This window comes from Lagopus leucura, unplaced genomic scaffold (assembly GCF_019238085.1).
Source record: "Lagopus leucura isolate 7727_CA_CO unplaced genomic scaffold, USGS_WTPT01 Super-Scaffold_1, whole genome shotgun sequence".
Lineage (NCBI taxonomy): Eukaryota > Metazoa > Chordata > Aves > Galliformes > Phasianidae > Lagopus > Lagopus leucura.
The window spans coordinates 952,481-973,684 of record NW_024962250.1 but is presented as its reverse complement, the minus strand read 5'-3'; the positions used below and the strand labels follow the sequence as shown (position 1 = coordinate 973,684).

The following is a 21,204-nucleotide window of genomic DNA, read 5'->3' as shown; positions in this document are numbered from 1 at the left end:
AAACACATCAATAATCAAATTGTAAGGTTAATGATTAGAAAAAGCCACAATGCAGAATTGTAATGCATTAATTTTTTAAAAAGGATAGAAAGAAGACCAAAGGGCCCTTGGTTCAGTAGTTCAAAAGTGGGAAAAGCACTCTAACGAACAGAAGTGGCAACACCATAAACTAACCGTTTGTTGTGTGGCTGTAAGATTTTCCATTTCTTCATGTGTTACCCAGACATTTCCCGTGGTCTAACATGACCCCACAGTGAACCAATCACATCCAATGAAAGGAAAGCAGTAACAAAGAGGAAAGGTTGCAGAACATATAAGCAATCGGTACATATAAGGAGCAGGCATGGGCAAAAGCAATGGTTTCTAGAAGTTTTAAGTATAGGTCAATCTATCTAACATGACAGCATAGAATAAAAGGCCATTAACACAGATCACTTTTTCTTCAAAGATATTACACAACTGAACATGATAAATAACTTTCATTGATGTAATTAGTGTACCAACATTTGACTGTGCTCTAATCCAAAACATGTATTTGTAGTCTTGTACATAACCTCAGAAATCCCAAAAATAACTTCAGACTGTAGAGTACACAGACTTGAGAGATGGAATTCAACTTTCAGTGTTTAAATTTAACACAATGTATAAGGTACAAGTGGACCCCTAATTCCACACAATATGAATTACTAATCCAAATGAAAAGCCCTGTATACATGGATTTAAAAAGCCTCTATTTTACTACAAACAATTTTACAAATTTCTCTACAAACACGTGAACATCATCTGTATTATGTTTTGTTTCTGAGGTTAAAAGGAGAGACAAATAAGTATTCTAAGTATTTTTAATTGTATAATTACACTAATAGAAACTAGACTTCAGGAAAGCACCACATTCTTAATTTCCAGAAAAGGAGGAAAAGTTGTTCTCCCTGTGATTTGATGTTTCTAGAAATTCTTACTTGAAGCTCAAATCCTTTCAGTTACATAATTATGAAAGAAGATTTAGAAATTCTAATGGTTCTGAAAGACATCTAGTGTTGGATCACTTTCCTTACCGTCCTTGAGGTGGGAGGGGCAGACGGACTTGTTAGTGACATGATCTCCTGAATGGCCAGTCTCAGCTTCAGTCTGTGCAGGGGATTACTAATTCCAATTTCACGCTGTATTTCCGTATCAGACAAAGCTGACATAATAGCACCACTTTTCACATTTGCTCGGCACGCAGCCACATACCAGGCTGGCATCCCTACCCACAGCTGAAACAAAAAAAAAACAGTAGTAACCAAATCTGGAAAGCACTCCTGGCCCCAAAATCTTAAGTTCCTTAAAAATAAGTATGTTCATTATTAACCTATTTTGGAGGGACTGCTTACCTCCAACCATACAACTACTGTAGGTCCATCCCATTGTGCAAAAGGTAAACCTTGTCTTCTGGCTTCCTCAAGCAACTCATGCCTATGATAATAAAAACAGTTCTTAATAACAAAAACTAGTGTAAACAGTAACTTTAACACTGCAATCAAATTACTATCTTCTTGCAAACAGCCATTTTTCTTCACTTCCCAGCCTAAGAGGCACAATGATATAACCAGTAAGGCAGTCACAAGAAATAGACAAGGACTACATAGAGAAATAAGCTGAGCTGGATAGGGAATGTCTGTGTGGCAGAGATGCTGGTTTTGCCTTTAAGAAAACTACAGAAAAACCTGTCTCAAACCACTACTGACACTCAGGCCAAAGCTGCCACCACAAGGTGGAGACGTCTGACTTATCTCTGACAGTTAGACTCTTGATTGCTGCAGTTTTCTAGAACCTCCCAGTAATTCATTCCAGCTAAACACGCTACTAAGGAATGAAATAAATCGGAGGAGGAGCCATCATGTAGCTGGTTACAAGCAGCCATTCTAGTATACCTATTTTAAAATCCAATAGTGCTGAAACAGTGTTCAGCAATTAGCAGCTCAATAATTAGATTACACTTACAAAAAAGAGAAGACTTTAAAAGCTAATACTGATTTGTACACTTCCAAAATATTCATATCTCTAAAGTAAAAACAGATCATGGTTTCCTCCTAGCACAGAACATACACTACATTGATCTCACAAATCATCAGCCCTAAATACATTGCATTGCTTTGCATTACTTGGTATTTTTCTGCTTTTAATTTTTAAATAAAGATTCTATAAAACATTGCTTGGTAAGAAGATATTAAAATGCTTAATGCTGTATTTGCCAGAAAGGAATACAATGTTTTTCCAAAGCAGTTAAATTTTGAAACTGGTGGTTCTGTTGTCCTTTTGGTTAAGTATAGTAACTCGTTCATGCAGTGAGGGCGGTGCACTGGTGACAAAGGAGCACAGATATGCTCAGAGAATCCCAAAGATGACCTCAGGCAGGCATGTGAGCACTGCCTCCCCTCCTCCTACTGGCTCACAAAGCTTTCTGGGGCATGCAGTTCAGAGAATTGCTGCAGTAATTTCCTGTCATTTCAATAGCCTCCCTGCATGCTTTAGGTTAACTATGAAAGAGTAATTGATTTAGAGGTGAGCAGTACAGGGAAAGCACTGAAAGAGTAAGGTGAAGTTATGATGCAGTCATATTACTGTATGCAGAAAATAGTTGTGTTGATGGAAGGAAATGTGATGGAAGTAAACGTAGAAAAATAAGCAAAACAATGTTTATTGGAAGTTTACTTGAATTATTTAATGGATCCAAAAAGTAACGCTTCCATGAAGCAGAATGTTATATGCAGAGTTTGTTCATATACAGTAAGAGATACAAACTCACTTAAATGGGAAATTATTAAACCGAAATTTCAAGACATCTCTTGGGAAGAATTAAGAAGTAGCTGCTGTTGGCATTTGTAAGAGATGCATCAACATTTTGCCTACAGCAGGGAATGTCACTTTTCCAAAAATTATCTTCCAGCTTCACCAGAAAATCACTGTGCTCCAGCAATGAATGATCAAGCTACATAAATAGCACAACTGACATATCAATTTAGTGGCACATCATCCAATTAGACTTTTTTTTTTTTTTAAATGGGTGCAAAATCCATCCTCATATTATCTTTGTCTACTGCAATGACATTTTCAGTGTTAACAGATGATAGATACATAGTCACCACTTTGTAACTTGAAACACCAGATCTCAAAGGGGCAGCTGACTACTGGAATTTAAGTAACAAAACCAAGGGATGGGCATCTAAAATTGGTTGAGCGTTACTTAGAATGGGAGACAAATTGAGGAAAGCTAGTTGTCAGATATATTCAAAAAGAGTCTAACATCAGCCATAGAGAAATTGTGGTCATATAGGAAGAAAAACAATATAAAAAATGCAGGTGCAGTAGTAGTGAACAAAGTGGCCCTTCGAAAACCATCTGAAGTAACTGTATTTACAATGGCTCCCAGCAGGCAAGCATGCTCCGACCCACAAGGAAATGAAGCAGTTCCATGCAACATCACTGTCACTAGATGGGAAAATAAATCTAGAACTTGTAGCCAAATGGCATTGCTGTAATCCAAGTTTCTTGGTCCGAATCAAAGGTAACAGATTTGGAAGAAGCTGAGAATAAACACTAAGGAAAATACTAAGGAAAAAAAGTAAAGGCGATGAAGAGAGCAATAATGGTAGAAATGACAAAGAGTTCTATGGTGTAAAAACTGAAAGGCAACAGTAGAAAAATGAAATGAAAATACACTAACTTCAGGCAGACCAATAGTGTAATTTTCGTATGTAGCATTAATAGGTATGTAAACTTCGCACATGACTTTTTTTTTTTTTAAAGTAAAGATACCTTAACCTGAAAGTAGCCTTCCTTCTTAGTTAATACAGCATTAAGCTTGTAATGGTGAACAGGAAGCACTAAGACAGTGGTGGCAAACAGCATCAGCAGTACAGCTCACAAAGATGAACAGCACGAACATCATATTAAAAGCAACTCACATTTAGTAAGCAAAGAGCATACTTTAAATAAATATATCTACCCTCAAATTGAATCGCCATGACTATCAACTACTCCCCAAGCAACTTTTAAAACCCAAATTACAAACTTTCAAAGACTTAATATTTCCATTGTAAACGAAAAAACCACACCATGCAAATTAAGACAAAACATACAGCTAGCATTAAGACAACACTGGATATATTTCAGCAACACACTTCCACAACAATTTCTTCTGAATCTAATCTCTCTCTTCTCAGAATTAGACTTCTTTCAAAAAAAGTTAGCACTTTTCAGACTAAAAAATCCAAGCAAGATTCATCATAATTTCACAATAATCCTAATAAATCAAACTTACCCTGATTTTGCACTACCACAAATGGTAAACAGAAAACGAAACAAAGAAAAATATAAAACCAAGATTAAACTGAAAACAAAGGTATACAAAAATAGACAAATAATGCATACAATTTAATTCTGTCACTATGTTTTGTTAGAAAAGACACTGAATACTGCTCTCACCCCTTTTGTGTACATGCTGCTCTCAGCACTATGTACCATTTGTCACAAGATTCTTCATCAACACAAATGAAGGTACTACACTGTGAATATATATGTTTCTATGTATAGCTAGCAAGTTAATTTCCAACTCTCACATACAGAAGCTTTCACATAAAGCAACCAACAACACGGCATCCACTAGGTATACTTTATATATTGGTTATTAACACATTCTGCCCTTCAAAAATTTACTAAGAAACTTTATGATCTACCTGAAACTGTACTTATTGTAATATTAAGACAGCATAGACTGCTCTACTCTAGAATTCAATTTGTCACTACTGTTGATAAAAATCTATACTGTTCCAAGAATAGGCCTACCACTATTTGTACGTGGCCAGATTAAAACAAATTAGGCAAGCAAGATGTGGTACAACTTTAAAGCTCTGCAGAAAAAGCAAAATATCACACTACAGTAAAGTGCGATTGCCTTCACTGTAGAAGTTTGAAGAAAAACAGCTGAGCCTACTGTTATGCAAACAAAACCACATTCCATTCTGACTTTTCAAACCAGCATGCTGCTGGTTTTCATTAGTAAAGTGACCAGGCATTATTTTTATTTGCTAATAGAACTTAAGTACTGCAAGAAATCTCTCTTGTAAAGAGAAATTTATCACATCGCCATTCTAACATACATTACTTAATCTCCAGAAGGCAAGTCAAAAAGTCAAAACATTTCTGATCTCAGACAGCTTTTTTAGCTGAGAGTAATGGCAGCTGACACAATAAAAGCACCAGAACTATAAAGTATAAACTAAGCTTTGGGGGAAAAAAAATGTAAAGAATGCCTGATCCTACTTATACAATTCAGGTGTTTCATGTATTAGCATATAAATATCAAATCAAAATTCCTAACAGTATCTGTTCTCACCTAGACCTTGCTGTATCTTTTCTAAGTCAAGGAATAACAGAACATGCAGTAGGTAGTCAGTGGTGAATTTCAAAGGTTTGCTTGGACACTTTGGAAAAAATTCTCATCAGTAGGAAAAAATAACCACTTATCATAGGTGCCTGAAAGGAAGTAGAGTCAGAGTTCATTAAACAGAGGAAATAAGGAGTATAAGGTGAAAACAGATTTGAATTGCTGTAATATGAAGTGAAAAATATCAAGATAATCATAAATAGAAGCGAGGGAAAAAAAACAACCAACACAATTAGCAACTACAACACAAAAGGAAACTGGTTCTGAGCCACTCGTTACAAAAGACAAGCCAATACATACAAGAATGCCCTGTAGTGAACTTTTCGTGCTTTCATACTGCACTCTAACAACAAGCAATTGTCAAAGCACTTTAGAAAGTCTTCCAAATGAATTGAATTCAAAGCAGGAATTAAATAAAATACTGGAGGACAGTTTGATAAGAGTCTGCTTTTAAGCAACAAGTATTCACCAACTAATCCTTTCCAAACTTACCAAGACTACACTATCACTAATGATCTGGAAAAACGAGGAAAAAAGAAATTAACAGAGGCTGAAGAGTCATAGCACCATACTGGGGAAAAATACCCAAAAACACAAAACTGAAAACAAAGCATTTTTGAACAAGGTGGTATCTTAATAGAGAATTAAAAATATTTGGTAACTTACTTTTTCTGCATTTTTCTGTTTTTTTCTGCCTGACCTCCAAGTTTGCTAAGGCCTAATGCATCCTGAGAGGAACTATCTGCCTCTGCCATGCCAACTGCAAAGAAAGAAAAGAAAAAAAAACAAAACCAAACAGTCTTGTTATTTTCTCAGTTTTGGTCACATGGTTATAGATAAAAATCACTATTGTTTCCTCATGCAAAAATATTTAATTCTTTGTAATGTTACTGACACTGTTTTTAACCAGGAAATTTCTTTCCACATAAATGGCAGATAAAAAGTTTTTCCCCTGTCAAGCCCATAAAATACAAACCAGATAAAATCTTTTGTACGATTATCTTACAGATGTGCTTGAGCTTAGAGTTTCTTTAAGTATTTATCATAATCGTACTTCATCGTCTTATACCACCTTCAGTTACCAAGAATCCTTTGGTGACACAGCATATTCAGACCTACAACAAACCCCAAAAATGTATAAAGGAATATTGTAACTAGAAGAGCAGTACAGAAATAGCATTGACTGTGGTGAACGGTGGAGTGAGGACAGCAAGAAGAAAACTGTGCAAATGCTCTTCTAAATATTTTTTCTGTATTTAAGTCTTAATGGCAAAACATTTACAGAGAAGAGCTTTACTGGTCATAGGACATCTCACCCATTGATGACATCTAAGCATTTGAACCAGGAAGTGATATGGATGCTTTGTTGGAAATTCCAAGAAGTGACTGTACAAAACCAACTGGAATATTTGTGAAGTAAATCATGACATGTTTACCAGCCCTGTTAAGTATTTCACATTGATTAAAAAGACTTAGTTGACCTTTAGCAGTCAATACAGCTGGTGATTTGGATAATGGAGCTAACTATCAATTTTAGCTGCACAGCTTCATTTAACTTCATTTGGTTTTACTATATTGCTGGTTGAACACCTATAGAAAGTTACAAAATGTAAAGGAAGGGTCAACTCTTAAGGGTACAGAATAGCATATTTCAAAGCATCTCCTTCATTGGAGAATTATGTCAAGACCAACATGGGAAATATAAAAGATCTGTAATCCCCTACTGAGGGTGGCTACAGCCACTGCATCTTTGCTCTGGTTTTCACTGCTCTCCCTGCAGATTGTCTGCCCCAACTTCATCAACAGCTACTTTCTGCTGACTGGATGGCACTGCTGAAGCCTGCAATCAACTTTTCATCACACGTGCCTACAGCTGTAGCTTTATACACACCATCACCCCAACAGATAATTCTTCTTCATATCCTCTTTGGTGAAACCACATCAAATAATTGTAATAAACCATGTCAAAACAGTCCCTTTTACAAAAAAGAGCTTTTATGAAACAAATACAAAAGAGATGACTTGCCATATAATATTTTGTCCTGGTGGATCACTTATGTATGCAAACGGCCAGAATCTTTACCATGTTAAACAAAAACTTTTTTGGATTTCATATACTCCACAATATTAGTTGTGTTGCTAGCACTGTATATAGCTTTCATAATAACGTAAAGGTCAATCACACTCAAATGTGTAGAGAGCAATGCATTTTATGCAGGAATCACAAGAATAAATACGCTTTCCTAGAAGAAAAAGGCATGCTAAAAGATAGCAATACCTGACTCACTGAGCTTGCACATAAAAAGACCTGCCAAAAGATTCAGTGTCTAATTTGATAAAACATGTACACAAGCAACTAAGTACTCTGTCAAATATACATATACTGACATACATCCTAAAATTCAGCATTTCGCTGAAGAAAAAAATAAAGAAGGCAAACCAACCTTGCCCTAATGCTTCCTTGCTTGTTTGTCCAGGTCGTCCCTTTTCTTTCTTGCCAAACAAGCGGCCAATAGAGGATTTAATCCCCTTCTTTTTGGGGGCTTTGTGAAGGGAATCTTGGCTACTATTGCTGCTACTAGGATTACTTGCTTGACCATCCTGTGAGCCGGTTGAACTTTCACAAAAACAAAACAAAGGAAAAAAGGAGTCAAACAAACTGGTTTAACTACACACTCACTGTCACTACATAGTGAAAGACAACTTCTGATTTCCATGAAAGTTCACAAAAGATCAGTGGCTTACTAGTAACATTTAATTTCAGATTTGATGAACATCACAAGAAGAAACTGATATACCAAGATAAACAGAGAAAAACATTAAACATTAACCACGAAACAGAGAAAAACAAGGGAAAGAATAGAAGGGGTAGGATATTTAGATATTATATAAAGGAACTTATTTATTGAAGAATTAAGGTGTTTAAAGTGCAATTCAGGAAAGCCAAAGCTGACAATGCATTTCCTTTCAAATTAAGCTGACAATGGAAGTTTGAAATGCTTGAAAATACTTGAGATGCTTGAAAAACCGCACACCAACTGAAATTATTTTTTCAACTTTCTTATTTATAGATAAACTGCAATCTGTGAAAGAGGATGTGAAGCACACACCTAATGCAGACTTGATGCCAAAAGGATCATTCACAAAAACATTTCCAATCATTAAAATCTGTACTGTTTATTCAACACTTACTCATTTATGTGGTCTTATTCTTTTATTTCTTGAGACACTGACATCTAGATTAAAATCTAAAATTGCAAAGCTGCTCAGCCTATAAGAATTTTACTCTGATGATGTGAAATAGCAACTAACATTACTAGTAGGCCTGATTTATTCATAGCTACTTACTTTCTTATGTCCCTGATATCTTCGTGGCTCACCGTATGCAAAGCTCCTTTTTGGACTCTGTCCAAACGCAAAGATCGAGGTGAAGAAGGTGGGGATGTCTCACATTTTATTGTCGCTTTATCATCACGTACCTCTTCTCTAGAAGCTGGAGACTAATGGAGAACAAATGAAATTTGAGGGTTTTGTTGGAATACACTAAAATATGAAAGCAATATTAACAACACAAAATACATTAGAAGGAAATTCAATAATTTCCAAGTTGAAGAGTTACTCTTGCCCTTACTATTCTACAATTGCCTGGTTCTCATTCGAACTTCTGAATTATTTTCTTTTTTAACCTTGACTGACAAACCACTACATTTCAGACTTAGCTAGTGAAATGAGCAAGCAGCCATCTTTTGTTCATTCACAGATCTAACAACTAAAGTAATGTCATCAGCTCCATGAAACTAACATAGCTGGCTTCAGTTTACGCAAACTGCAAATGCTAATAAAAGGTTCTGGGAAAAGAAGTTCTTGCTGTCGTGTTTAGATAAGCATTAGCAAAACTACCAATTCTATAAAGTCAGTTTCTATGTACCTGTAGCCTTGGCTAATCTTCTGTTTAAAGAACAGAAACTACAATTTGTGTATGCATTAATAGATCCCTGAAATTAAATACTGTTTCATTACGATTGCAAAACAGCAACTACAAACAACACAGCTGTACCATGTAGCAGCAAAAATAAAAACAACCTCAAAAACAAACGACCAAACCCACACTTTCTGCTAAAAGCCATTTTACATTTAATGTCAAAAAAACTTATAATCTTTATCATACAGTTAACCAGCAAATTCTCTCATATGCTTCTGGTATCCATTAACAAGTTGAGAGAAGAGTAAGCGAATGAAGGGGCACAGCAGTAAATAAACTAAAGATTTTACCTTTCTACGGTGTTTCCTTAAATCACTAGGCTGAAAGATGCGTGCAAAAAAAAAAATTTGGAAAGGCCATATTTATTGTAAACTGTAGCATAAACTGAAATAACTTCCACAGACAAAATACAGCAGGGCGAATTTAAAACAACTACAGCAACAGCACAGAGAAACATAAGAGAATGAAGCATTCTTCAAATCACAGCAGTATTTAAAAATGTATGCCTGAAGACAGAAAAGGAAGGAAAATAATCAAGGTTTATACTTGATTGCCTACAGATGTACTCTAGATATTTCAATATAGTGGTACTGTACACAAAACTAGCACACAAGATGTGCACTTTCTCTTTAGCAAGAGAAACAGTGGAGCATTTTGGGGCATGAGTTGTTTCTTTTAAAACAGAGCATTTCCAGTCTTATGTCAAGGGCTCTTCTCCCTTTGAACAACATGACCTACACGTAGCAACAGCAGGCACAGAGCTTAACAACTCGTCAGTATTATTTCTTTCCCAACACCTTAGCAGTTGCGCTAAATAGCATAAAAAGCAGTCAAACTTTAATAACTGTGGAAGAGCACCCATAGCTCATTTCGACACAATAACAATGCTCTTTTCACAAAGTGTAATGTGATGATAAGCTTGATTCAGTTTCTACTGTCAGTTTCACCTAATCCTCCACCTGCTCCAGAACCCACTGTATTTCACTTCTTAGGTACTTCTCAGTTCCGCTACCAGTCAGATCAAGATATCAACCTTGAGTTGTGTGAACAACTTTTCAGGTTATTCAGGTTAATATTGACAAAAACTAAACTTAGATTATTTGTCACCATTGTATTTGGCAACTTACTATTTCAGAACACTGTAAACCAAAAATAAAGTCACAAAAATAGCCAGCAGCCTTCATATATTTTGCTGTTTTGTTGTTGGTGGTGTTTTTAAAATCAATACCAACTTCTAAACATCTTCTAATTAGAATGGACTACACAAACTACACAAAATTAAGAAGTTTTGTTGTTGTACTATGACTGTACAGTTGAGTATAAAACAACTTCTGAGAGAAATAACATCAGATTCATATCCAATTTTCTGGCTTTTTCCTCTATTAAATTTGATACAAGAAAAATCTGAAAATGTCTGCAATATCGAATGAAAAATATTCATGCAAATTGTTGAAGAGAGCTATATAAGCTTCAGAATTGATTAAGTTGATAGCTTTTAAACTAGATTAAGAGTTTTCAGCTGAATGTACTGCCCAACACTACTTTAGTTATCTAATTAAGCTAATGCTTCCATCATACTCAAACTACTGCAGCTGTCAAAAATTGTAAGAACTCATTCTGTCTCATAATTCCCAGTAGCTTTTCTAAAAGTTTCTAGAAACCTTTTGTTCAATAATTCTAGAAGCACAGCTTATTATTGTGAGAGTAAGGATATAAAGCAATCCACCTCTTGAAATATGTTAATTTATGCAAAATAAAGATGTGCTTGACACTGGATATATGATCTGAGCCATTATAATTTGGTTTTGTTTTTTTTTTTTAATACAAAAATGGCAAACGATTCTTTTTTATGGAAAAAAACCTTGCATTACATACAAAATTATTACACGTTCATTACAAAAAGCTGGAAAAATAGGTGGCAGAAATGCTCTTTTTTAAACTCCTATCAGAGAGCTAGATTAGATACAACGATCTGTTGCAGCCTGCCTGCCGTTGCAGTGTTGGATAGCATTCCTTGTCCACTGAATCTTACAGTCATGATACAAGTGCAATAATCCAAGACAAAGTGTAGTAACCATGACGTTGCACATACAACTATTAAGCAAAGGTTCCAAATCTGGAGACAAAGTAATGTATATAGACAGAAGTATTTGTTTAATTCTGACATATTTCTCAGTGAAACATGTTCCATCTGTTAAGGAGGTAGATTTGTCTAAAATTTATATAAACAAGAAGATGGAAAACTGGTCTTTCTTTCACAGGTAGACTTACTGAGTGAAACACCTCCTAGAAGGATTAGTTTTCCTAAACAGTTGTAGAAAGGTCAAAAGAATGGATCCATCCTTCCCTACTCACTGTAAAGACCAAGCTGCTACTACACCAGCTACTAAGTCTAACATACTTACCTACATGTTTAATAGGCTAAGAAAAGACACTAGCACTCAATATTACCACAGCTGTAACATCTTACAAACTTCAAGATTAATATAAGACATGCAAATTATGCTTTAGTTGAATATTTAGCTAAAAAAAAAAAAAAAAAAAAAAAAACAACCTAAAGCTTAAAACAGACAGTAACTTGTTGCTGGAGTGAGGGTTAAAAAGAAAACATTTCTTCCAGAGAGAGTAATGAAGAAAAATCACAGCAAAAGGAATACTTCAGTATGAAATGCTGACCAATAGAACTGAGTTCTGAACATTTTGTTGGGTTTTTTTGGTAATCATTATAATTTTACCTCACTCTTTTTACAGAAGTTGAAAGGAAGCAGTAGAAAAAACTAGAGAAAGGACAAACAGAGGTAAGTAAGAAGCAGAGGAAGGGGAAAATCAAATGCATTTCCTACAGGAAAAGAACAGTCCCCTGGAAAAATAAAGTTAGTGGATACTTACCAGTGTCATGATACCTAGTCTGTCCACTTCCCTAGCTGGGCTATGCGGAATCCGCCTTGGGGTGGAGCGGCCACTGCCAGGTGGGGAAGAACCAGCAAGGGAACCACTTGCATAGGGAGGAGGAATGGAGCTCATGGACCTGAATCGGCCATGGGCATCCAAACTCCCACTACCCACTCTGCTTTCAATTTCCTCTGCACGCTGTTCAGTGTTCTCCTTTTCTTCCTGTATAAGCCTGAAAGAAAAAAGGGTTCCAAAGGAACATGGCATTCAAACAAGTACCATATAAACAGAATGGCCCCACTCAAGCATTCTGAAAAGCAGCAGCACTTGACAGACAAAACAACTGTACTGAAAATTTGGTAATCCAATCTGAAAAGAGGTTGTAAACACTACAACTATTACCACCATGCAAAGGTTTCTGTCCAACTAGCAATACAATCCCTTCCACAAATGAGACTGAAGACCTGAAAGGAATACTTAAAAAGCACAGCCAATCTAGTTTTTTTGTTTGTTCATCAATTCCCGCTCTCCCAGTCCCCCAAAGGAAAATGAATGAGCAAACAACTCTGTGAGTAACCATATAAAAAGGATTTCTTGTGTTACACATTACTTTTCAGTAAAAACGTAACAGCAGATATGCCATACCTAATCTCTTTGTTAATTGCATCCAGCTGTTCCTGAAGCATCATGGCCAAAGTCTGAGCATCAGCCTGACCACTTGGTGACAGCAGATCAACTGAACTGAATATAGTCTCCCTGTCATCCTCACCATCAGACACATCGACATCGCTTTCAAATGCTTGTGCCACGTTTGCCAATACACTTGCTTGCTGGGCTCGCTCCCAGTCCTGCTCATTCAGAGTTTGAACCTGTTATAGGAGAATTAAAGAAAGACTCAGATGTGAAACGTGATATTTCTCTTATTTTTCAAGATGTTTAAATAATTTTTTTAAAAGTCCACTTACGTGCTGAATGCATCCATCAAGATAACAACGTTTAGAGAGATGTAAAACAAAAAGCTATGATGTAGAAAACTTTGCCTCTTACAAGTAAGTACAGTTTAAAACAGCCAGACCCAATAGATAAAACACCATTATCTTAGCTATACGCATTCTCAACAGATTTTTGCTAACAATGAAAACACATTCAAATCAGCTTTTTGTAAAAGTCGAACTTGCAAGACTGGGTTGCAGGACAAGAAGTGTTAGATTAGCGAATGAAAGTTGACATCCAAAGTGTAGAGACACAAAGGAAGGACTCTTTCATGTTATATTGCACAGATTTTTCATACTTAAAGGAAATTGGACTTTACAGCCCCAGAATTGCAGACTGGAATGGAATGACTCAGCCTAGTAGCCTTGTATTAGTGAAGCAGAATATCTAAACACATCTTAAAATGTGTTTTCATATACAAGATCCAGCCCCTTTATTGCTGTGTAATCCTATTCCACCAACTCCTTGCAGCTTGTTAACATCATCTAATCTGCTTTGTTGCCATCACTTCCTTTCAGAGTTCTATTACCTTTGAAGGTTCATCTCTGAGAGCTGCCAAACGCCCTTTCTGAGGACGCCTCAGCACAGAAGAGGTGCCATAAGAGTCTGCATGACTGTCAGCCACAGATGAAGATGCCATCGGGTATCTGAAATCTGGCCGGCTAAGACAGGAAGAAACACTATCATTAGCAAGATGGGGAGAGGAGTGAAACAAGCTAAGAAACCTACCCAAATGATTTTCGTTGTACCCTCAGTGCTTTTTTTTTTTTTTTCTTTTTTGAAGTGGTGCAACAGCTGCTTTATCTGCTCTATAAAGTATGTTTTATAGCTACAACTGAAGTGTTTTCATTTACAATAGGTAAAGTTTTTTGTTTCCTCCTTTTTTTTTTTTTCTTCAGGAAATCAGAAAAAAAATCATTGAACTACAATTAGGTGCTTGTACCTATGATGAAGTGATGTGGCTCTGAGTCTCACTTGGTCATTTTCAGCCCTTAGTGCGTCAATACTTAATATAAGTTTATCCTGTAAAAACAGACACAATATGTAACAATGTGCATTAAAAAATTCAGCATCAGATCCTAATATATAAGCAAAGATTTAGCCCACTGATCTCATTCCTATGAAACTCAAATATAAATAGTTTTAAAACATAGCTTTGAACAACATAAAACCAAAATGATTTTTGCTACAAAGCATAGCACCATCGCAAAAGGTCATCCAAAGATAATTTTCGGCTCTCTACACTGTGACTTTGTATACATACTCTAAAAGCAGCTACTGAACAAAATTCACACATTACTAATCTTAGGAAAATAAAATGGCAATATTTAATACGAACCAAGATTTGTCAAGTTGTGAAAAACAAGTCCTAAAAGCATCCACTTTTAACTCTACTCATAAATGCTGTAAAAGATGAATTTAACAAAGCAATCCAATGAATGAGAGAACAATGAAAGCCCGTGGAAAGTGGCTGATGATTAACATCTGTGCCTCGTGTGAAAACTAGTGGCCTACATAAAAATTTGAAGCACATCCTACAAAATATTCTGAATATGTTCTTCATTTTGTTACACAATCACAGCCTCCAATATTTTGGCCTAGCTACTTACTAGAACGATCTGGGGAGATGCAGTACTCTTGTGATTTAATAAGCAATAACAAGTATTATTTCAGAACAGTGTGATCATAAAATGAATCATCACTGCTTAAGGAAGCAAAAAAAATGAAAGGCCCCACCACTATTATTCAAGAAGTGAATTTGCCAGTTACAGAGCCAGTCACTACTGCAAAGGAATAACCAAGTCTAATAAATCTCTCTCTCATAATTTTAAGACAATTTTATCAAACAAGCATCTTATGATATCCACTGCTTTAAGTATACACCTAAGGGAAAATACCCACTGTTATTAAAGTATTTCTCTTTTCTTTTTACTGTTCATAGTTTTATGTATAAACAGCAAAAAAAAAAAAAAAAAATACTATGCAAACTTTAAACTTCAGCAAATTGCCAATATATCCATCCACTTTGCATATTCAGAACTGTGTTATGTCTGAGGAAAAAAATAAAATATCTATAAAAACAAAATTGAAGCAAACTGTATTACAAAATAAAAAAATTCAGCCCTCAAAATTGTTATTTTTGGACTAAATAGCATTAGTAATGTTGAGCTTTATGGGGCAAGCCAAATCTGCTTCTGCTATGCAGCAACACAGCAATTATTTCCCAACATAACATTTCAGAAATGCATATTATACCTTCTCATGCTGAAGTTCCTCTATTTGTTTTTTTGCATTTTCAATTTCTCGCAGAAGTGAATTCTAAAACAAAATGTATCACAAGTTATTTATAAAAGCTTACCACTCCTAAACCATAACCAATAGGAGTTACTAACAAACTTTGGTCATACTGTACAGATGCATCTTAATTTAGCAGATAGTTTACTTCTTTATCTACTATGTTTAGCGGGTACTTTACTTTTGAGATCACATCTCAAAAAATCTTTTACATATACAGCCCTGTAAATGATGGATTTACTAACAGCAGAAACTTTTATATGTATATGTATATACAAAATACAAATACTTGATCAAAAAACAAATAGTAATTATGCAGCTAAAGAACTTTAAATCTGTTCAGTCTTTGGTTACTAAGGTATTACTGGCTATTATCATTTTGCTTTTGAATTTTCATTTTGCTTTCACTTTTCTGATCAACAAAATTACTATAACGCAAGAGCTGTTTCCTTCACAATTATGTTGCAACTTTTAAACAGCTCCAATAAAGGTACTTACAACTACTATAATCTGTTTGCTCAAAACAGTTCCCAAATTCAAATTAAGAATCATCTGAGAGCTACAACAATCAAAAAGATTTAACTAACGTGACCACAGTACATGATTTTAAACAAAAGTCAAAAGATTCCCCCTTCTAATAGTAAATTTATAACCACCTCATGTATTCTTTGCTTTCCAAAGTTGCCAAGAAGTTCTGCTAAGCACATTTCCTTGAGATGAGTAATACAATTATTTGCATTTTAAACCTGTAATAAGATTTCGTAAGCGAACAAACAAATCATTCTGGGAAAAGAGCTTCAGTGATCAGAAGGAAAGTACTGAAGTTTTATATGCACCTTTCTTTCCAATTTATTGGAAGAATGAGCTGGAAGCCATTCCAGGGAGAGTTTTTTCTAGAAGCTGTTACTGACAGTAAGGAACAACTAAATTTCTCTCGTTATTCATGAATGTAGCTCAAATTTGAGGGAAAGATAAGTGCTTTAGGTTAACTCCAATGCATCCTTCCCAATGTTGGCCATAGTAAGAAAAAATGCCATCAGCTGCTTCTCAGAAATTCAATTTATGAACACTGTCAGAGCAAGCTTAACAGTAAGGCCCATAACAAGAGAGTCAGAAGTACTGGGAGCAGCTGGTGATCTTGAAAATAGCAATCTTAAAACCTAGAAGGCAAAAGTCTATGGCCTTAGATATCAGATAACTGAGCTCCCAGTCCATGACAGGTGAGTTGGAAATAGATGATCTTTAAGGTCCTTTCCAACTCAAATCATTCTATGATCATACAGGAAGCATTCTTCACCGTTAACCCAAAGGACCAGAACCAGCAGGACCTGCATTTGTACTACAGTACTTGATTTTTTTTCTTACCCCCCAGAATGAAAAAGCTGGAAAAAGAGAAAACTAAATCTCTGATGATCTGAGGTGTGGGCAGTTCTACTACTCTCAAAAGACCAAAAGCTTAGGGATTAGAACTGACTTAACATGAACCCACGAGAAAGTAAACACCCATTGAAGTCTGAATACATCACTATAAGCCACTCAGCTTTTACTGAGGCCTTTCCCCAGCCTCCAGTACAAGAAACTAATTGCTTACTAATCCAAGACAAAGCAATTCCAATTCAAAGTACTACCAGTAAAAGGCACTGGTTTTTTTTTTTTTTTGGTCACAGAATAAGAGAATTCTTAAGACAGGCATGAAAGAAAAACCCTTGAGGACCTAGCTCCAAAAGCAGAAAGGAATCAAAGGTAAATATGTAGTAAAAGAGGAATTAAACATAGGAGAAGGCTCTGACACGTGCACCAACAACACAAGGAATAGTTCCATTATGTTTGTATAACCTGTTCATGTGGGGGAGAAGACACAAGACTGTCTCAACCTGCAAGAATTCCGTAATGATTTAGAGTAGCCAACACAGACAAAAGCTGTGGGAAACAAAAGGAATCTGAACTGAAGAGGTCACATTTCAAGTCCTAATTCTTCAGACTTCCGGTATTACACGGGACAAGCCTACTTATGCAGTCCACATCAGTCAACTAAAAAAAAATAAAGCATCCTAAAAGATGTGATCTCAATGCATGTTTAAGGTCTATCCTTTACCCCTCCTCTCCCCCCCCAAAAAAAAGAAATTTTAAGAATATACTTCTCATTACAAAATACAGAAATCGCTACAGAATGTTGAACATCTAATGAATAAACATGCTAGGAATGTGACTTCAGGTTACCTTATCTTCCAAGGCAGCCATCCTCTCCTTGAGATGAAGCTGAAGCCTTTCATTAGATTCAGAGAGTAGCTTATCCACAGTTTCTGACAAGCGTTTATTATGCTCTTCGTTCATCTTCTCTCTCTGTCTAGCCTAAGATAAATAACAAAAATCAAAATTCTTACGACAAAGTTACTGAAATAACTTGGAACAACGTCTTGCTGGTTGTAAAGCGGTATGCTTTCTTAATCTGTATTTTTCTTTAATAGAAATGGTTTTTCCAAAGGGATAAGAAATACTGCGTGTATCCCCAAGACTCTGTAAGGGAGTATAAGGGACACAAGATTTTAATGAGCATTTGAGATCAGAAGTTTGAAAGTCCGAGCTTACACTTTAAAACAAACCAGATTTCAAAAGCAATTAATTATTTATAATCTAAAAATCATTTATGCATGCTCAGTTACTTCAGCAAGATTTCTGATCAGATTTCTTCATCAGAAAGTATACTCAGAATGGATAACTAACAACAAGGTAATTCCAAACTTATTTCAAATCGATCAGAGACTTTCAGCTTTTCCTTGAGACTGAAAGTTAGCCATAGAAAGCAGTCCAGATCACCCAGCTATGAATCAACCTAAACTCTGATTTATTTTAGAGATGAAACGAAATCAGCTTTGCTGAATGGTAGAAAACCATGAAGAGAATCAGATTTTCAGCTTTGTTTCAGTGCCAAAAGTGTGTATCGTACCCTCTGTAGTTCTTGATTCTTTTCTTCTAACTGTGCTTCCATCTGTCTCAGTCGCTCTTCTATATTGCCATGCCTCTCTTCAGCCTGTCAATTTAAAAAACAAAATCAAAAATTTTTATTAAAAAAAAAAAAAAAACTTTCAAAGGCATAAAAACATCGAAGCATGACAGTATATCTAACATGCTTTGTGTAACTGCCATTTATGATAATATACAATGCAGAACTGATGCCTTTCTCTCACTAAGAGTATCTAGTGTGAGAGTTTGCATGTTACATAACAAGACAAAGCCTCTCACCACTAGATCCTGTGAATCAACTCTTACTTGCAAATGATTTTGTAACAGATTTTCATTCAAAATTCCCAAAAAGCAAAAAAAAAAAAAAAAAAAAAAAGCATTCTCAACTTCTCACTAGCCTAGACACTATGAGTTTTTGTTGTTGGTCATGACAAAGCAGAAAGCAGCAAGCAGAAATGAAGACTAATACACAAATTCTACCTTCCTAAGTTTGGTGGTAAGTTCCAACACTTTAGCATCTTTAGCAGCAGAGTTCCCAGGAGACAAAAGCTCAGACTACACAGCCAGTAAGGGATGGAAAAGAAAACAGGGAAAGAAAATAAACTAAGACTTTAAAGAGACACATGTACAAAAAGGCTCATTTACACTCAACACATTACTTCAGATTCCACTACTCCACTTGCAATCCTCCAAAAGTCTTTATACTGCTGACTACCCATTACTTCTCTCATCCTACACGTCTCACTCTGTTAACAGTAGAATAAAAATGTTTTTCCCCTTCAGAAATTGCTACTTACTTTAATACCTATTATTGAAAGAATTGTAATAAAACCTAACAAAGTAGCAGTTCAAAAAGGCACCTCCATAATGCAACAGGGCAACAAGAAAAACTAATCAAATTCCAGAGAGAAATTAAAGACACAGGACAAGTCAGAGTGCGTTTCAATAGACGAGCAGAAATAATCTCTGAACTGGCTGGGGAAAAACTAAAACAGATCAACAAAAACAACAGTAAGAACAGATTTTTTCGTAGTGGGACAATAATAGAGAAAAAGATCTCAAGGACATTGTCCAGTTATCTTACCTTTGAAAGTGCTGCAACTCTCTGTGCTAGCTCAGCTTCCACCTCTGGTAAAGTTTCAGCTTTTCTCAAAGTCTGCTGCAGCTTCTGCTCAGCTAGTTCCAGCCTTTCTTGCAATTGCCTGTTCTTATCTTCACTCTACACAGGATTATGATCAGCAATTTTTAGTGTTAAAATGGGAATCAATTTTGATCAAACACAAAGGTAAAGATACAGTTTACTGACTTTACTAGAACTAAGGACAACAAGCTATCCAAAACTGGTCTCATGAACAAAGAGGTGGCATCTTCCCTTTCAACATATGAAAGCCTTATTTTTTTTTTTTTTATTGCAAATATTTTTGAGGATTCCAAAAGCAATTCTATCACTGAACAAATATAGTAATGGTATGGGAATTATATAGAAAATATTGTAAACTTTCAACGACAAAGCTCTGCTAAAAGTGAGTTATACTAAGGATAAATTCATTTGTCTTTAAAATAACACTATGCATGTTACCAGAAAATTTATTTTAAAATATAAATGTGTACAAAACTTATAAAAAAATTACAAACAGTAACTAAGCGTTGCCTGGCTTCCTCCAGTTAGAAAGTGACTGGCTAAATAAAGGACAAAATCCCTCCTCTGGCATGATCAAGTCACTGAAATGCTTAAAAAGCTCTTCTCCAGTATACTCTCATCTTCGTTTTCAGGATAAAGCTCTGTACAATACACTCCCTACCAAAAAATAATTATCAACAACAGTGCACTACAAATATTTGTTTTCCTAAAAGCAAAGTGAAGCGCTTTGGAATAGTACAAATATTATTTCCATTAGTACTATGCTAAGCAAAAGGTACTGAGCAATTTACAACCTGTCGATGCATGGAGTCTTTAGTGGCTATTTCATTTTCAAGTTTATCATTGAGGTCATGCACAGATGTAGCTTCACGTTGTGCAGCGAGGTAGCGTTTTTCAAGAGTTGTAATTCTCTCTTCCATGTCCTCCTTCTGGGCCATAGTCTATCCAAAAGGCAAGACAGAATGTAGTCTTTTAATACTGGGGATAATTATTTACTGATCAAACAACAGAGCACACAACTTGAGCATAATTTGTAACTTCAGCTAATAAGTTCAATAACTCGTTTTTAGTGGTTTGTTTAAAGCCACTGATCTTTACTTAATGGATGGTCAGAGTGTCCTGAGAACTAATTAAAGGTCCCTTTCAGTTTAATAAGGATACATCCTCTTCCAGACTACACTGTAAGTCATATTAATTTGAAGGTTAGTGATGGATGGGTAACAGGAACTGTCCACCACATCACTCAGTGATACTATAACCGCATACAACTTCAACAACAACAACAAATGAACACGCATACAGTCAGCATCTATGACAAGATAAGTATCTTTCATGCTTCAAGTCCACAAAGCTAGATCTCTAGTTTAATAAATTTACTTGAAGTGCCTATTTAATAATAGGCAAGTTCAGCAAACAAATTTTCTTAAGGAATTGAATTTTTTTTTTTTTTTTAATAAAAGGACCGTCATGCTGTAAACAGTTATGCCTTATCTTTAGACCAAAGAGCAT

General features: G+C 35.6%; 1 protein-coding gene across 6 annotated transcripts in view; it reads right to left on the bottom strand.

The window, feature by feature from the left end:
• Positions 1–21,204, bottom strand: part of PPFIA1 (PTPRF interacting protein alpha 1) — a 55,631-nt gene that overhangs the window by 10,791 nt on the left and 23,636 nt on the right. For 3 of the 6 annotated variants that reach the window (XM_042894814.1, XM_042894676.1, XM_042894747.1), the window contains exons 8-22: positions 20,490–20,636; positions 19,639–19,773; positions 18,538–18,621; positions 17,811–17,942; positions 15,552–15,614; positions 14,239–14,318; positions 13,825–13,957; positions 12,948–13,171; positions 12,300–12,534; positions 8,777–8,928; positions 7,873–8,045; positions 6,095–6,188; positions 1,374–1,455; positions 1,056–1,256; positions 175–237 (exon numbers count right to left, since the gene is read on the bottom strand). In XM_042894814.1, coding sequence (XP_042750748.1) covers positions 175–237; positions 1,056–1,256; positions 1,374–1,455; positions 6,095–6,188; positions 7,873–8,045; positions 8,777–8,928; positions 12,300–12,534; positions 12,948–13,171; positions 13,825–13,957; positions 14,239–14,318; positions 15,552–15,614; positions 17,811–17,942; positions 18,538–18,621; positions 19,639–19,773; positions 20,490–20,636 — 1,998 coding nt within the window. Of the gene's footprint in view, positions 1–174; positions 238–1,055; positions 1,257–1,373; positions 1,456–6,094; positions 6,189–7,872; positions 8,046–8,776; positions 8,929–12,299; positions 12,535–12,947; positions 13,172–13,824; positions 13,958–14,238; positions 14,319–15,551; positions 15,615–17,810; positions 17,943–18,537; positions 18,622–19,034; positions 19,110–19,638; positions 19,774–20,489; positions 20,637–21,204 lie in introns of all 6 variants that reach the window. The other 3 variants (XM_042894955.1, XM_042894888.1, XM_042895027.1) reach the window with 2 other exon arrangements.